The sequence below is a fragment of the Strigops habroptila genome, chromosome Z, assembly GCF_004027225.2.
Source record: "Strigops habroptila isolate Jane chromosome Z, bStrHab1.2.pri, whole genome shotgun sequence".
Classification (NCBI taxonomy): Eukaryota; Metazoa; Chordata; class Aves; order Psittaciformes; family Psittacidae; genus Strigops; species Strigops habroptila.
In genome coordinates this window covers 59,703,564-59,720,872 of record NC_044302.2, presented here as the reverse complement: position 1 = coordinate 59,720,872, position 17,309 = coordinate 59,703,564, and the positions used below count along the sequence as shown (strand labels likewise).

At 40.6% G+C, this 17,309-nt stretch overlaps 1 protein-coding gene across 1 annotated transcript in view; it reads right to left on the bottom strand.

Moving 5' to 3' along the window:
* The window catches only part of GOLM1 (golgi membrane protein 1), a 35,419-nt gene that overhangs the window by 5,280 nt on the left and 12,830 nt on the right, over positions 1-17,309 (bottom strand). The window contains exons 4-7 of the mRNA XM_030471405.1: positions 13,110-13,164; positions 11,971-12,073; positions 5,722-5,860; positions 701-830 (exon numbers count right to left, since the gene is read on the bottom strand). Of these exons, the coding sequence (XP_030327265.1) occupies positions 701-830; positions 5,722-5,860; positions 11,971-12,073; positions 13,110-13,164 (427 nt within the window). The remainder of the gene's footprint in view (positions 1-700; positions 831-5,721; positions 5,861-11,970; positions 12,074-13,109; positions 13,165-17,309) is intronic.

Below are 17,309 nucleotides of genomic sequence, written 5' to 3'. Positions count from 1 at the left end.
TGAAGAGACTATGTATAGATGTTGTCTTCAATAGCTGTTTCTCTAAAATGAAAGTAAGTTGCATGCTCCCCAGATTGTAATTTAAGATAGCATATAAGAATAATTAAATAGGAAATTGAATTTCTATGACACACAGTACTATGTGAGACTGACAAATGAGTATTACATCTATTCAAATTAGGAAGTTTCTGTGAGTTTAGTACCACAAGCAACATTAGGTTAACTAACCCAATTTCCTGTGTATCATTTCCCTTACCTGCATTTTGCTCACTGACAACCCAGGGGAAGCATGGACGAGTCATTTTTTAAAGCCTAACTTTCAGCTATTCCATAGGGAGGAGTAGCAGGCTAGATGTGTCAAACTTATTAAGAAAGCAAGTTTTTTAAATGTGATTGAAAATCATTGCTTCCAACAGAAATTTCTCCATATCAAACGAGGAATATGACTCCAGAGTTGTAAATATCTGTATTTTCCTTTACATGCAACATGTCAATTAAACAAAACTGAACCATAGAAATGTTAGTAATAAAAATGCTTGAACAGATATTATACCTCTCCACAGCTGGAAAATTGCTTAAAGTTCAGTCTACTGGTGTTGGGTTTTTATCTTAATCTTGTGTACAAAAATGTTTTTTAAATGTTCAATTAAATCACAAATGTTCTTAACCAGTTGATTGTCAGACTGTGATTCCCTCTCACCTTTAGCCTCCAGCGGGTCTATCTTTTTTACCGTAGGTACTGCTTTAGGTACATTTTCATTGGGTTTCTGCTGTTCCAAGTCAGCCTGCTTGAACTCAGTTTGCTCCAAGGTAGGCAGTTGAATACTGACCTATAAAGTGAATGTGCACAGATAAGCATTGGTCTATATAACTATTCCTGGATTTGGAAAGAGAAGTGGAAGCTAGATAAGAATTCAGTAGGGAAAAAAAAAAAATCCTAGCACACTCAGAAATATTTGGAGTGAAATTTTTGTTGGTGATGGAAGTACCATACGATTTTGAACATGCATTGATGTTTCTATATAACAGCACAACACACGGTGAGAATTCAACACACCTTCTTTAATCTAATTGCAGATAATGATGAGGTTACTGTTCTTGGTTAGTGTTTTAGAAGGAAACCTTCTCAAGTGACCTTCTCCAAGGGTCACAGAATGGTAACAGCACACATTTCTCCACTGTTGCCCTGCTACCATGTCAGGGTCAGTAGAGCAAAAAAAACCAGATGGCATTAACTCCTGTTAGTGATCTACAGGGACACGTAAACTCAGTTTCGGCATAATGAGACTTCAATTAAGCAAGTCTTTACAGAACTGGAGTAAAACTACATTGAATGTAGGATTAAAAGAAGAAAAACCAACTAGACAACAGTATCTGTTTAATGTGATGGAGCTTACTTAAGAATGTATTAAATACTGGTACTAGATTGATCTCAGCATCTGACCTGGTTAAAAATTAATGGCTAAGATGTACACCACCTTGAAGATATTCCAATATAGCAATTAAAATTCTGTTTTATTTATACTGGCATTTAATTGACTTACAGCTATGTCAGTTCAGTCACACCAACACTGACCATGACCTGGAGCTGTGCTGCACTGTACCATCTTAAGTGCAGAAAAAGAGACTGTTCTGAAACTGTTTTGTGGAGGGTTTTTTTTTGCTGGGGCTTGGTTTTGTTTAAGAAAAAAACCCAAAAGATGTAGAGAAAGAAAATGCGTACAGACATTAGGAACATAAACCTTTTTTATACCTGATACTGTACAAATAAATAAGAAAAGTTATGGTGGAGAAAGTAATACAGTTAAAGTTTTCTGTTACGACTGTTGCTAAGACTGTAGCTACCTATTTTTCCAAGCAGGTTAATAAAACACTAGGTTGGCAAGTGTTCATACAGTCATTTGGAAAAATGTCTATGGAAAGAAGTGGTTAAATAGCTATGAAAGCCAAAGCTGTAGATGATTTGTAGGATATGATTACTTGGCTGTTTTGAAAATGTTTAAGCTTAAAGCCAGGCAGAACTTGTTGTGTGAACACTATGAAGTCCAACGTCGTCAACAAATAATCTAGCATTAACTCTTACGAAAGCGTGAGCAGCAAGTATCACCACAGAATATCTGGTTACTGCAGTTAAGGATATTCAGAAGAACTCCATCTTCCTTCAATCATTAAAACAAAAATGCTGTATTTAAAAATGCTTCTGTTTTATAAATAGTTCAACCTCTTGAGATTAGTCTCTATGGTAGAAATCGTCAGAAACTGAACATAAGATCATTTTTCACTTTATGCCGGGCATGAATTCTGTAAAAATACTGAGCCTGCACTTAATTGCAAGAATCTACCTCTTAATTATACATGCAAAAGCCCTTAACTTAAATTTCTAGCTCAGTAATTTTTAATGATGGTAACTTAAAAGGATATATGCTGAAAATTTTTTAAGTTGAAGTGATTGAATAAAAAATAATTGGAACATGTTCTGTATTCCTCAACTGAGAAGTATACATCATTCTTTAAAATGCAGAGCTGTAAGAAAAGCTGTGTACTTATTAACCAACACTCCCATTTTCTTTCTCTGTTTTAACTAAACCTTCCCATTACATAAGCACATACATCTTACAAACAGGAATTATTCCAGCTAAGAACAATAGCTGAAAAAGTACATAGATTTCGTCAGGGTCACCTTGCATTAACAATAAATAGCTTTTGTGCAAGCAAGAAACTGCAATCCTTGGGCAAACAAACAACTGAGAAAGGCACAGCTTGACGTAAGAAACACTGTCACAGATCCTAGGGAACACAAGGAGACAGAGTTCAATTAGGCTGTTGCTGTATTAGTGGTTATGTCATCCCATCTATAGATTAAAAGGAGAACAAATAACTTGCCCCACCTAACCCACTGCCTGCTCTGAGTAAAGACTGCCTCCAGCTATGGGACCTGTTGCAGGAGACTGACGTTCTCCTGCAAAGGGGTTTCAGCCACACTCCTCAGGTTCCTTCAGGAATGATTTCCCCTCCAAACTCGAAATGGTAAAAAATAAACTAAACCACAAAACAAACAAGAAAAAAAAACTGGTACAAGTAATTGTAATGGAAGTCTGCTGCAGGCCACAAAAGTTGACCACCTCTCTAGCATGGTCTTCCCCACATCAACTTTTAAAATAGCATTTTACATCTTGACATTAAGACTTCTCAAAATGGGCTTTTTATTTACTTACTACCATGTATTCACTATTATTACTTTTTATTTACTTATTTGACACTTGATAAAAATTATTGACAAACAAGAGCTTTCACCTTTTTTTGTCTAGCATTTCCTGTCTGTAATGCTTCATCCATTTTGCAGCTCTCATACAATGCAGGTTCCCAGGATAAAAGGTCACAAGCTTCAGCATTTCTCTCTTCCACCATTTTACATACACAGGACTGGACATAGACTGGAACCACTGCCTGAGCACCTAGGGTTCCCTGGACAGATGTTTCAGCCATTTTCCCCCACCCATTTCCAGCTATTTGCAAAACCCAGCTTCAATCCTTGTTGCATTACCCTTTCCACTTCTGAAGTCACCGAATTGTTTCTTCTATTAGCCTTTTCCTAGCCAAACAGAAAAGGGTGTATACAACCAAACCCCAACCATTTCTGCAATACGAGTTGCCCATCCAGGTATGTGGGAAAGGCCCCACTGCAAACAGGTAACCTCTGTAACTAGCACTCACAGTCCTTAAGGAAGGGCTGCTTCAGTACGCAGAAATAAATTAGCTGCCTTCTCACCCAGGAGCTTCACTGTGTGTTTCCAGGGCCATTTGTATCAATTTGGTGAATCAACAAATGGTTACTCATGCCACAGCCAGGGGTTTGGCTACTTAGACCATGGAACTCACTTTGAGAAACCTGCTCTGCTGGGGACTGATGGGGTCCACTTTGGGAAGAAAGGGAAGAGTGTCTTCGGTCACAGGCTTGCCAGGCTGCTGGAGGTGGCTTTAAACTAAAGTTGCTGGTGGAAGGGAACCTCAATTCCTCCCACTCCTACCAGTTTGATTCTGGTGCCAATAGGAGATGCCTAGAGCCTGGAGAGGGATCACAGGTCAGCAAGGGAGCACCTAAAGAGCAGCACAAAGGAATTCCAGTCACTCCAGCCAGTAAGCCAGCTTCATCAGGGGCCCAACTGAAATGCCTCTATGGCAATGTACATAGCATGGGGAACAAGCAAGAGGAGTTAGGGAGGTGGGCCAATGCCAACCTCGTGAAGTTCAACAATGCCAAGTGCAAGGTCCTGCACCTGGGTCGGGGCAATCCCAGGCACAGCTACAGGTTGGGCAGAGAACGGACTGAGAGCAGCCCTGAGGAGAAGGACTTGGGGTTGTGTTTGATGAGAAGTTGAACGTCAGCCGGCGGTGTGGGCTTGCAGCCCAGAAAGCCAACCATATCCTGGGCTGCATCAAAAGGAGTGTGTCAGCAGGTCGAGGGAGGTGATTCTGCCCCTCTACTCTGCTGTCATGAGACCTCACCTCCAGTACTGCATTCAGCTCTGGGGCCCTCAACACAAGAGGGATGTGGACCTGCTAAAGTGAGTCCAGAGGAGGGCCATGAAGATGATGAGAGGGCTGGAGCATCTCTCCTATGATGACAGGCTGAGAGAATTGGTCCTGTTCAGCCTGGAGAAGAGAAAGCTCCTGGGAGAACTCAGAGCAGCTTCCAGTACTAAAGGGGCCTACACGAAACCTGGAGAAGGGCTTTTTACAAGGGCATGTAGTGACAGGACAAGGGAGAACGGCTTTAAACTGACAGAGGGTAGATTCAGATTAGACGTTAGGAGGGTGGTGAGACACTGGAACAGGCTGCCCAGAAAAGTTGTGGCTGCCCCATCCCTGGCAGTGTTCAAGGCCAGGTTGAGCAACCAGGTTTGAGCAACCTGGTCTACTAGAAGGTGCCCCTGCCTATGGCAGTAGATGATCTTAAGGTCCTTTCCAACCCTAACTATTCTATGATTCTAAAATAAATCAAGTCCTGTCCTTCAATGAAGCAGCATCAATAATTCACATGCCAAGACAACGGCATGATCTGAAATTTCCTTCTCTCAGGATTTCCCCTGCCCTCTCTACTCCAGGAAGAGCGAGCCAGCTGGCATGCAGCCACCCTGTGTGGCAAGCCTGCCGCACCCTAGTGAGCCTTCTCATGTCACGCGGCTCTTTGACTCAGAATATGCAAAAGCAAACACCTGAGACATCTGATCTTCCCCTCGTTCCCACAGTAAAAGTCTGACATCAGGATTCCTGTGAAAATTTATAGCCAATGCACCTCAAAGACCTCTGGACTACAATATCTTACTCAAAGCTTGTTGCTACTCTGAAGTGTTCAAAATTAATCCTCATCTTTAACACACATCTTCAACATACAGAGCAACTAAGTCCTTTACAAAGTCAAAAGGAGCTGTGAGCCAAAGCTCAACAGTGTAAATATTCTTTAAGAGCCTCCACACCCCTCCTTAACATCACCTCTCAAATTCTGCCCCTCCCAGAGACACAGATTTGAAGTCTCCTGCAGAACCTTTGCCTGTTCTGTCCTTGGAATCACTCAATTTCTCATCGATCACAAATATTCAACAAATGTGAAGGAAAGCAGTGCAGAACTTAATGAGAAGGGCTAAGGTTAGTTGGAGATAGTGAAAAAATGTCCAGGAATTACAAAGGGAAAGATTTTTGAAGAAATTATCCAAACCATACCTGGCTATTTTTTTCCAAATCTTCTGATAAGTCTTTGTTTTCTTTGATTTGTGGTACATCAGTGCTCTTTTTTGTGAGCTCATCTATCCTTTCTTCACATTGTTCTTTTAATTCTTTCATCTGGTTGATGCATTGTGACCTGGAAAAAACAAAAAGGTGAGCAGTTGTCAACTTTCATCCACACTCTTCTATAATGTCTAAAATATCTTTTCTAAAATGATCTTTTTTATTATTATTTTATTATTTTCTTTGTCCTATTATCTGTGCTTGTAAAAAATGGGGTGTTAATCTAAGTCCTAGGGACAAACATGTGGTGCAGATAGTCGAAGTTCTACTGAAAGAAATTTATTTGAACTGCTTTTGTTAGACCAGCGCAACAAGCTACATGAATTTTCTTGTCTTCCACTAACCTGTCAATTTCAGAAAGGCAAGATCAATGTTCATCTTTGAAGCATGTCTAGTGTGGCAAGAGAAACGAATATTTGGATTTTAGCTAGGAAGAGGAAACAGCAAAGTACTAGCTGAAATAAAACATCAATGTAAGCCACTGCTATCAAAGTGAACACCCTGTCTCACTATTTCACTGAAGTGCAGTGCTGGAAGACATAACAGAGCATACATTATAGAAATGGGAGTTCACCAGTAGTTTCAAAAACATTTCCTAAAGATGCAAGTATTGTACATCTTTTATATACTTTTAATAGTTACACAATGCCATTAGTGCCTTAACATGTGTGGCACCACACCAGGGGTCTTCTGTTTGCAGTTCTGCAGTCTGCCTTCCCCTCACAGCCCCATAACCCCTAGGTAAGCCCTAGGCTGCTGCAGAAGTGTTTTTCCTGAAGCTGCCAGGGCAGTGTTTTCCCCTTTGTGCCTGTGCAAACCCCAGGTCAAGCTGTTTTTTCAGGCTGCCATTAGGAAAAAAATCACCCTTTCTCCCCCACTCTCTTCATAACCTGTTTGTAACTTTCTGTTTATATTAGCAGAAGAACAAAACCCAGTGAATAACAAAGTAGGTAAGCATTACACCGTAACAGGCATGCAGAAGGCTTAATAAACCAGTCCTCATAGGACCCCAAGTATGCTTTTGATCCCACTGTGAACAGTAACAAGCCATAGTGGGTTTGAGTGGAGATGAAAAGTGTATCATGCTAAGGCAAAATGTGATGAAAAACCATCGCTGTCAGCACCCACTGCTCTGGAGAGCGTGCCCAAGGAAGAGGCTTGGCTGGAGACCATGCTGTTTCACTCCCAGTGGCAAAGGAGTTTGTTGGGTTTTTTAACCTTTTTTTCCTTTCTCTCTCGTTTTTTTCCACTCTGAGATAACTTTGAGTTCTGTGTATACCATCAGTTACAGACTTTGCAAATACATCATTCTGCACACAAAACCTCTCTTGGCATCCCTTGTACAACAGTATGGTAAACATACTGCAAGTTTTACCTCTCTCCCTCACTAAGTGAGAAGGGAGATGAGTATCTTCCGAGCCTGGTTCTATCAGTGTTAGTACCTCCACTGTAACAGCAGTTGGTTCAGATGGGCATGTTCCATTTTCTCACGCTGCAAATAAGCTACTGCCTAATCCAGAGCAACTCTTAGACCATGTGCCCTCTACAGCAGCAAGTAGTTCTTTTTCACTGCACTTTCATCCTTCTCCACCCTGCTTTTTAAAAGCAAACAATCTGTTCTGTAGTTCACATCCAGAAAGGAAGAAGAGTGGCAGACAGACATGCTATGAACTGGCAAATTAATTACCTTTATGAACTGACAAATTAATTACCTTTATTACCACTTCTTTTTGACTAGACATTATTCCAAAGTCTTATTTTGATAATGCTAATACATGGAGGAGTCACCAAAATAAGCAGTGCTTCCTAAGTCAGTGAACATCAGAGACAACAGAACAACATAGGCTGGACTTAGGCACACGTTGACTGATTTCTAAGAAATAAAAGAACATCAGAACTACCTGCACCTCAGTCTGCCAGCTTGAGAAAGCTGCAGTATACAGACAACCTGAAGCTGGAGATAGTGTAACCTCTCACAAATGCCCTTTCATCCCATACTGCTCATGAAAATAAAGTGCATTTAACATCTGTGGCAAATCCTCACCATTTTAAATTTATTATCTGTGAAGGCTTGTAAAAGGGATTTCTGGAGACTGGAATACTCTACCCATGCATACAACTTCTGAAGCACAAGAACAGCGCTAGCTTCTCCAATTCATCCTACCAATATGATGTTTGAATGTGCAAAACACCAGCACTTTAAATTGTCTCTTTGACATGTTTTCTCTCTAATTTCTGTGATAAAGAGCTCACCTGTGCTCACAAAAAGGAGGTCAGTCAATACCCTCCCCAGCTGCTCTCAGGCCCATCACAGCAACCATCGGCCCATCCAAGGCCCACTTCTAAGAGCCCAAAGGAGCACAGAGGCAGAAGGGCAGTGGGGAGCCTAAGTTATGGACTCAGACATCCTGTCCAGACCATCCCACAGCCCCAGGGCTGACTCCAGTCAGCCTCAGCCCCTGTGTCAGTCGTGAAACCCATCAAAATGAGTCAACAAGACCAAGGCATTTCCTGCCCAGGGTAGGGGACACATTATGGGATGCAAGGGTACAACATGCCAGGATTGAACAAGACTTATTATGGGACCAAAGGCAAAGGAAGTGATGGATCTCTGGCAGGAACAAACATGAGAAAAGAGAGACAAGGGGATAAACATCAATTGCACGTAAACACGTTGCTGGTCAGTGCGCTTGGCTGGCCTTGCCCTGCACCTGATCAGTACAGTCTGTTCCACTTTTTATTAAATGCCTTTTTAACTCTTCCCAGTTCAGTGTGTGTGTCAATGTATGAAGGTGCAAGTGCAGCAACTCAGGAGTCAGATCAGGGCGGGAGTACAACACCTGGATGGTGCAGGGGCTGGTGCCAGCCACAGCGTATGTACATGACCATGTACATATGTACACGTACACTAGCAGACCCCTCCTCAGAGCAGGATGACGCTACTGGTGGTGTTCATGCTCTGTTGTATGTGCTGTGTGTGTCCGTGTTAACCTGCATACCTGACCGTGTTACAGGTGTGCTCTGCATACACATGAACGCATGTGCAGCCTCTCCCCTCCATGGCTGCTGGATTTGCTGCCCGCACCGTGAGAAACAGAGCACCTTTGTCCTCCAGGAGCATATAACATCAGCTCCTTTCATCCCTGCCAAAAAAGGATTACTTGTGCACTCACATTCTTCCACTTGTCAGCTCTGCAAACACCAACATAACTACCAGACTTTTTACGTGTTGCAAATTTTTCCAAAGAAGCGGCTGTGTAACAAAGAAAGCTCCTCGGAATCAAAATGCATCTGAACACTGAAATATCATCAGAAGATCACAGAATCATAGGATCATAGAATAGTTAGGGTTGGAAAGGACCTTAAGATCATCTAGTTCCAACCCCCCTGCCATGGGCAGGGACACCTCGCACTAAACCATGTCACCTAAGACTCCATCCAACCTGGCCTTGAACACTGCCAAGGATGGAGCACTAACACTACCAAGGATGGAGATCAGCCCAGAGGCTTCCATTTCTCTCTGGCTGCTGTAGGAGAGAAGGGTCGGTGCTGCCAGTCAGTCTGTGCTGAACAAGTTCTGCTGTGAGCAGAGAGCACTGCGCAGGGTCCACCAAGGGTATCTCAGTAAGTTGTCTGCCGAGGAACGTGCACTCATTTTGCACACTATACCAGTAAGCTCACACAACTCCTGCTGCCTTCTGTATGGAAACCACTAAGCTTGCTCACAAACAAAGAAACAAAAAGCTAAAAGATGAAACGCCAAGACCTGGGCATGAGAAAAAAAACAACTAATTTTGTTCCTTCCAAGTTAAAAAATTGTATTCTTATGCATTCCACTTGCACAACCAATTTTATCACTGTCTTCTACAGTGCAATATCTGACTGTTTAAAAAGAGTGATTTACAATGTGTGGAGTTAAAAAAGGCGTTTGACTGCTGTCATCTTTTTTTAACATTTTCAATTACACAATACCACCTCTTCCTTTTTCCACTGGGCAAAGCGTACTTGATACTTAAGGCGCAAAACCTTCACCTCTACAACCCAAAATCAAAGGAAGAAACACTGGCATAACACAAAAGCAGGTCTAACACCCCTCCTGCGAAGGTTTACTGAAGATGGACAGACAATATGTAGGTTTACTCCTAAGACGGAGGGGAAGAAGTAAGACAACTTAAAAGTAACATTTTGAGTCTAATACTTGTTTTTCTAGGCCCATAATCACATTGGGAAGAGGCTGTTTGTAAGCAATTAAAATGACAGTATTAACTAAGCATTTAGAGACAGCAAAGAGGGCTGTATGTAACCAAGTACAATCAGATGTCTGTTTCTACAACCAACAGAACACAATGCATAGTAATGTAACTTACTACAACAGTGAAATATTAATGTTTCAGCATCCCCCCTAGAAGTACACAGCAACATTTAAAAAAGAAAATTATATGTTCCTGCTAAAATTTTGTGAATGCTGCAGGGTGCCCAAGCTATAAATCACTCCATGAAAATTTGAGTGCAATGGCTACAAAAAAAAAATCCACAAATAGACAATGAACATTTCAGAGTTATTCGGCAAAGCTAGTGAAGAAAGCATAGTCCCTTGACTGAGATAATTGCTTTCATGGACTCCTATGAAGAGACTGCAGGAAACAGTGCACCTGCCTCAGGACCAACTGAAGGCAGACCAGCTAGCAGAGTCCCCGTTCAGCTAGCACATGGCTGAATTATCATGCCTGTCTCTACATCTACCCTGACACAAGCAAACTCATCTTCATCACTGTAACTTGGTCAGCTTTCCATGTTGAGCCAGCCTTGACCCTACAGCTGTACGCTCAGAATCCAACCACCTTCTGTTAAAGGAAGAGGGATTCTGTACAGAACACTCCCACAAGCAGGGATGCTCTGTCAATGATTCCCTCAATAGCGCTATACTTGAAAACATCTCACCAGACATGGACATGAGTTTTCAGAAATCAGACTGACTACATTTGCCTCGTATCACTTCCCTGCACATATCAATCTAGTGCTTCAAGGATGTACCTCTCATGTAGAGTGTGACTGTACAGCATATATGTGGCTACAGATACATTTATTCGTGCTGATCTAGCCTTACAAGGAAGATGATGGCAAACAGAGACCCTAACTAGCAAACAACTATGAACAGAGATTCAGGAGCCCCAGCTCTGTCATTTAACTAAACAGTAAAGAGATAGTGCTTAACAACTGCGGTACACAACAAACAAAACTCCACTAAGACAATGGGGAAGTACAAAACCATCTAATAATTGATAATTGGTAAGTATCCCAAAACCACTAATACTAATCCTTAATTCTTATAAGGAGGAGGGGGAAGAGGGAGAAGCAAGGAAAGAAAAAAGGTATTTCAAGTTTGGCCTGCAGAATTCAAATTCTTTGATTTGATTCTCATATTAAACTTTTAGTTGTAATTCCTATGAAATTTGGCTAAGCAGTGGCTGCTGGAAAAATACCTGTCACTACAGCAATTACATTCTTGATGGAAAATCATTATAAGAACATGCAAACAACAAATTCTAAGGGTTTTCTGTATCTGTGCACCAGAGGGAAGGTATAATAGGATGTGAAGACAGGTAGAGAGATCAAGAACATTATTGACAGAAAGAACACAGGAGAAATTCCTAGAAATACCAGAAATGTGTATTTAGTATAAGGATACTGATAAGAACTTCTGTTCAGTCATCCACGCCTTAAATTTCAGTGGGAAATCTCTAACAAAAAACATGACTAGGTATGAACTCTAATGCAGAATACATGGACCTGACCATAACCGAACCAGAAATTTTCTCAGACTTCTGGTAGCATAATGAAGTACAGCTTCTTATCAGGTATCCCCATATCTTAGTTCTTAAACTTCTTCAGAGTTCAGCATCTTTGTGTTTCAATTTCTTCCTCCCATTCTTACATGAGAATATTGCTACCTTTGTCCTCCTGCAATGGAAGGAACATCAAGAAATGTGGGAGAAGCGTGTGGATACTGAGATGCCAAGCATTACAAGGTCTAGGCTTTTCTCCAAGATCAACTGTGAGCGATTTTACAACATGTGTCAGATGTTACTTGATCATTAAAAAATGTACATTTACTAACAGTGCTATAGCTATCACAAGTCACCTACAACTCCAGAAGCCATCTTTTAAAAAGAACATACTTACAGGTCATATGAGAACTTCCTCTGAAGGTTAGTCTGGTTCTTCTGAAACCAATAAACATTCAGCTGTAGCTTTCCATATTCTGTCTGTAACTCTTTCAAGTGTTCTGACGAAAACAGGATTAAAATATACATTAAAATATATACACACATATATACACACATATATTACAACAGAAGTATCAAACAACAGATCACTAGTAAGCACGCTAACTCCATCCATCATGCTAACTACATTTTGTGTACAAATGCATAGATATTTACTGAATTTATTCATCAAAGATGCACAAGATTGAGTAAGAAGAGCCTTTCAGCCTCACATAGTACAAAAATGGTGCAACAAAGATTTTTGATACGCGTTCCTTCATAAGGAATACTCTAACTTGTTTGCAAACACTTGCTCTGCTAGATTTCAGCCCACGAAATCTTTAGGTCTATGAAACCCTAATGAGAACATAGTACGAAATGGCATTCATGTTTATTACCTTACAATAAAGACAAGCTTACAATGCTTCCCTGAATAATACGCAATTTACAGTTATGTTCCTCAAAAACAGAGGCATCTATGATTTAGTTTTCTTCCTGATAGGAAGCTGTGTGAGAACATCAGAAAGCGACATCATGTCACGTTTACCTGTTCCTAGAACTTAGGATCATTCCCTGGACTTCCTGAGGAATAAATTGCTAACAATAATTTTGAAGCACCAACATGAATAGAAATTAATTAGACCAAGCTTTTTTATTTAATATAGGAGTTTGTGAATTCCCCCGGTGCTAAAATGCATGACCCAAACACCTCAGGAAAGAATGTAAGAATACGCTGCAAAAAGTAGCATGAAAAATAAATATATTAACAATGCACACAGAGGCTAGTTTTATTCCCTATTATTTTATATCATATGGGTCAGGAGCCCTGCATCAAGCACTACATGGACAAATCCTTCTACCGTTGAGGCAGATTAGTCTGACACTTCACTGAACTGGAACTACGCAGATGCAGGATCTAAGTCACCACAGCCCCAGCACCATCCCCATGACCTGAAGAAAGGCAGGATTCTCAGAAGAAAACAAAACAATGCAAGTCTTAAAAACAGGGGGCTAAAAAATGTATATGAAAGTGATGTAGAAGGGTATTATGTATACCTCGGAGACTTTGGATCAATCGGTCATTTACTGTGATGTTACTCATGAGCACTGCCTGGAAGGAATGAAACAGACAACAGTGTTTTAATTGCAAAGGTCCTGCATTACCATTAATATTATAAACAACATCAACCAAAGCACTTGTAACAAGATCTTTTATTTGTGAAGTGCTGGGTTACAGCCAAACACAAAACCTTTCAGCTGCTCTAGAGATTTACTAGATTACAAACACTCATTTTTACCCAGATTTCCCAGTAAAGAGTGGGGGAGATATCACTCCACTTTAAAAACAGGAGGAATTTAAAGAGTCCAGCCCTAAAATTGCTTGCTGCTTTATTCTGGTTTAATCTCATGCTTGCAAATCACAGTCAGATTTACTGTATTTATCCCTTGAAGGAAGAACACAGCATAACACAGCTTGCCATCAACTACCTTCTCACCAGGGAACCAATACACCTGCATTAAGGCATGTAAGAATGAGCTATGAAAGCATTAATCATTCAGCATAAAGGAACTCTACAAAAGCAACATGAAGCCCTTGCATTATACCACTTTTCCTCTCCCTCTTTGATGACAAAGTGCTGGAGTGACCTCCCATTCCCTCACTTTGCTCTCTCATTCTGAAGGTGCAGTCAACATAGGAACATTTGGGCCATTCTTTCACCAAGCCCCCTCTACCAACCCATACATACACATGCCCCAAAACACATTATTATTGACAGAACTAGGGCAGGCCTAAATGAAAATAATTCCTGTGAGCCAGAGGTCAGGACAATTCAGATTCACATTTAACATTCAGAAAGTCTGGTGCACAAGAGTCTTCTTCAACCTACAAAAAGATGAGATCCACTTACTCTTCAGAAACAATCCATTCCAATCTTAGGAGCGTATTTCTTGCACTTCCCTGCCAGTTTCCTCGTTATCCCCCTCCCAGGAAAACTCAGTGTTCTGCAGGGGTCCCAGATCAGGGTATATCAAGCCTCCAGTTTCCCAGAGTTTCTGCTCAGGTACTGATGTGTGTACATATGTCCACACCACTTTAATGCAAAGAAGTAACTGCATCCATTCTGCCTGCCCAAGTCACTCTGAAACACCCTGAAATGCTATCAGTGCCTTTTTTCACTAAGACTACAGTAATAAGTGCCAGTTGATTAGAAAAAAATGAAGCATTCAATCAATCAGAGTGGGATAGCACATAGGAGAGGGCTAGATTTGTCTTTTATTGACCCTTTAAAGACTCCCAGTTCAGAAGCAGTAATTCATGTACTGATGAAGAGGCAGCCTTTTTCAACCCTAGGAAAGAAATATTCCCATGCCATTCTATACATACAGCTGGTCCATGAATACCACTGTGAAACCTCAAGTGCAAAGGCATTGCTGCTTTCTTGAGAAGGAAAAAACAGTAATAACAACATGAATAACAACACAGGATTGTTTAATACCTCTCCCTCTCCTTTCTCATAGGACAGGTACAAAGAGCATCCTGATTTGTTTTCACTGGTTTATTGGGGAAATGAAGTTAATGTTTCAGTGGAAATGCCAAGTTTTGCTAATGCATGAACAACATAATCAAGTTGTTCCATGATTATCACACCTTCAGGGTTTCCAGCATTGGTCATTACCACAAACTGCCAACGGACCAGAAAGATCAGTATGACATAGCAATTTTATGTTCCTACAGCTTGTTCTGCCTTGGTTTTGGTTGGTTGGTTGGTTGGTTTTTCCCCTCTTAATACAAAACTCCAAAATACCAGGACCACTTATTTGGTAGTAAAACAGACAAGTACTGAATGTTTTGTACATTAGGACAATAATAACTATGATTAGCTGAACTGAATAAAATTATGTGCCATATGAAAAAGGTTCCTTATATCACAACAGGGGAAGAAAAAGGAAAGAGCATGCCTTGGCCTTTCTGAGTTACATGTAACACTTCCTCATGGCAATGCCGCAACCACCTCCCTGAATCTGTGGGTAAGAGTCCAGGAAAAAAATCATGAAAATCTAGTCAGCTGTTTAACCTGAAACACTGATTAATAATTTACAGGGCAGTGCTCCAACTGACAGTTTCCAATCCAACTGTATCCGTAATGTCAGGCTTTCTGTTCTTCCTCCTGCCATCCAAGAGTAAACTAATCTTCCCCTCATGGCTGTGAATTTGGCAGACATTATTTTCTTTTGGGTTTTACGCATGTCAAGAAAGCAAGCTCCTGGGAAGTACCAGCAAACACATGCCAAAACACAGTTCTAAGAAGAAACTGGCATTTTAAATCTCATTCAGTCCACAAGACAATACCTATGATCCCTAGAAGTGAGAACACAGCACTGTTATCACAGTATCAAAATGTTATCTTCTGTGACAAAGCAACTCTGTAACACAGAGCCATCCTATTTTACTTGCAAACATGTCTTGCAGAGAAATCCTTCTGATTATCACAGAGGAAAAGTCAGTTGCCTGTCTGGAGTCAATGCTGCAGACAGCAGATCTTCAAAAACCAAAAATAAAGCCACACTGCCACCAACAGTGATGGAAAAATCTTGCTTCACTTGGACATAATTTTTTTTTAATGACAACCTCCAGATATGTATTTTTTTTGGTTCTTGTTTTTTTGTTCTTACATAGACCATGTCTATTAAGTCCTACTCCACTTGAGAAACAAAAATTAAAGTTATTGTTTAAACAAAACCCAAAACATAGGTGCAGAAGTACTTGTGAGAAAATTATTCCAAAGTGTATATTTTGAACACACACATATTCTGAACTATATACATCCATTTGATCTGATTAATGCCTTACACAGTAGTGTCCATAAACACATTCCTTGGGGCCATTATTGCAGTAACACCTTCAGCATCTGCCACCCTCAAAAATCAGCTAACCCAAGCACATTGAATTCAGGTTTGTGCTTTCTAACACTGACTGTACATGCCGTGTATAAAAGCATAAGATATTGCAACAGGAAAAAGCAATAAAATGACAAAGAACTTGATGAGAGTAAACACTGGCTTCAGAACCAAAACCTAAGAAAAAAGGGGCTTTGCATTCACAAATATAGCTGTCACAAGGAGAAAAAGATGAGCTACAGGATCAGTAAATCAGCTGGTAAGAACAAAACCAACCAGAAACAGAGCAAGCTGAGAGATAACATCTATACATCCAGAAAACAGCAGAAACACGCATTTATAATTAATCAGGGAGAAAAAGGGCACCTATTTAATGATTAACTCAAACTGATCTAAGTCCTTACTGCAAAGAGAAGGAGCTGCTCTGCCTTGCACGCTCCTGCTCTCCACCACCATTCTGGCCATGCAGCACGAGCCATATTTTGATTATCTGTTGTTCATTTCTTAATTATATCTGGAGATTTCCACCCCACTTTTCTAATTTTGCAAGCACCCTCCCCACACACACACTTTCCTAGTAACACACATCATCAATTCTTTTCTTTGTACTCTTCTTCACCATTTTGAAATGGAGTAAAGGAAAGAAGAAAAAGGAATAAAGAAACCATTTATAACAGCCACAAAAAAGCGTTTTCATTCTAGGACAAGAGATTAATGGCTAACTACATATTTGTAGCTGGGGAAGAAGTTCATAAATAACATCCCAAAGAACATATTTCTCTTTTAGGTTGGCCTGTGTACTGCATGCTCACGTATACTTCAGTGAAGGTGCACCAACTGAAGCATGGCTAAAACAAAATGGAGGAGACATTGTTCATTTAAAACTACTTCTCACTGAACTGAATTCCACTCAGAAATTACAGACTTTTCCTCACCCTCAACAAAGGGGAGGGGTGGGGGAAATTTAACCAATAAAACCAAACAAACCTCCCAAAAACCCAATTGACTCTCTTCTCAGAGAGTGATCCTGGCAAAGCTTAGGGACTCTATCTTGACTTTATCACATCCTCTGCTAAAAGCAACCTAGACTCTCTTTTTCCGTGATGAGGGACCATGTACCATGACATGGCACGAGTCAGCTCTCAAAACTGTAGAAACCACCAAAACAGTAAAGTTGGCAATTTCTTACGCTCTCAGCAGAAGACAGAGGAATTTGACATGTATGAGTAAGAAATTACTTTTACAAGTGCAGGGCAACAGCAGGCAGATTGAAGAAAATAAGACCTGTGCAGCTACAGGACTTCCATGACATTGTTATATTTCGTTAAAACCCAAATAATAAGCAGTGTAAACAAG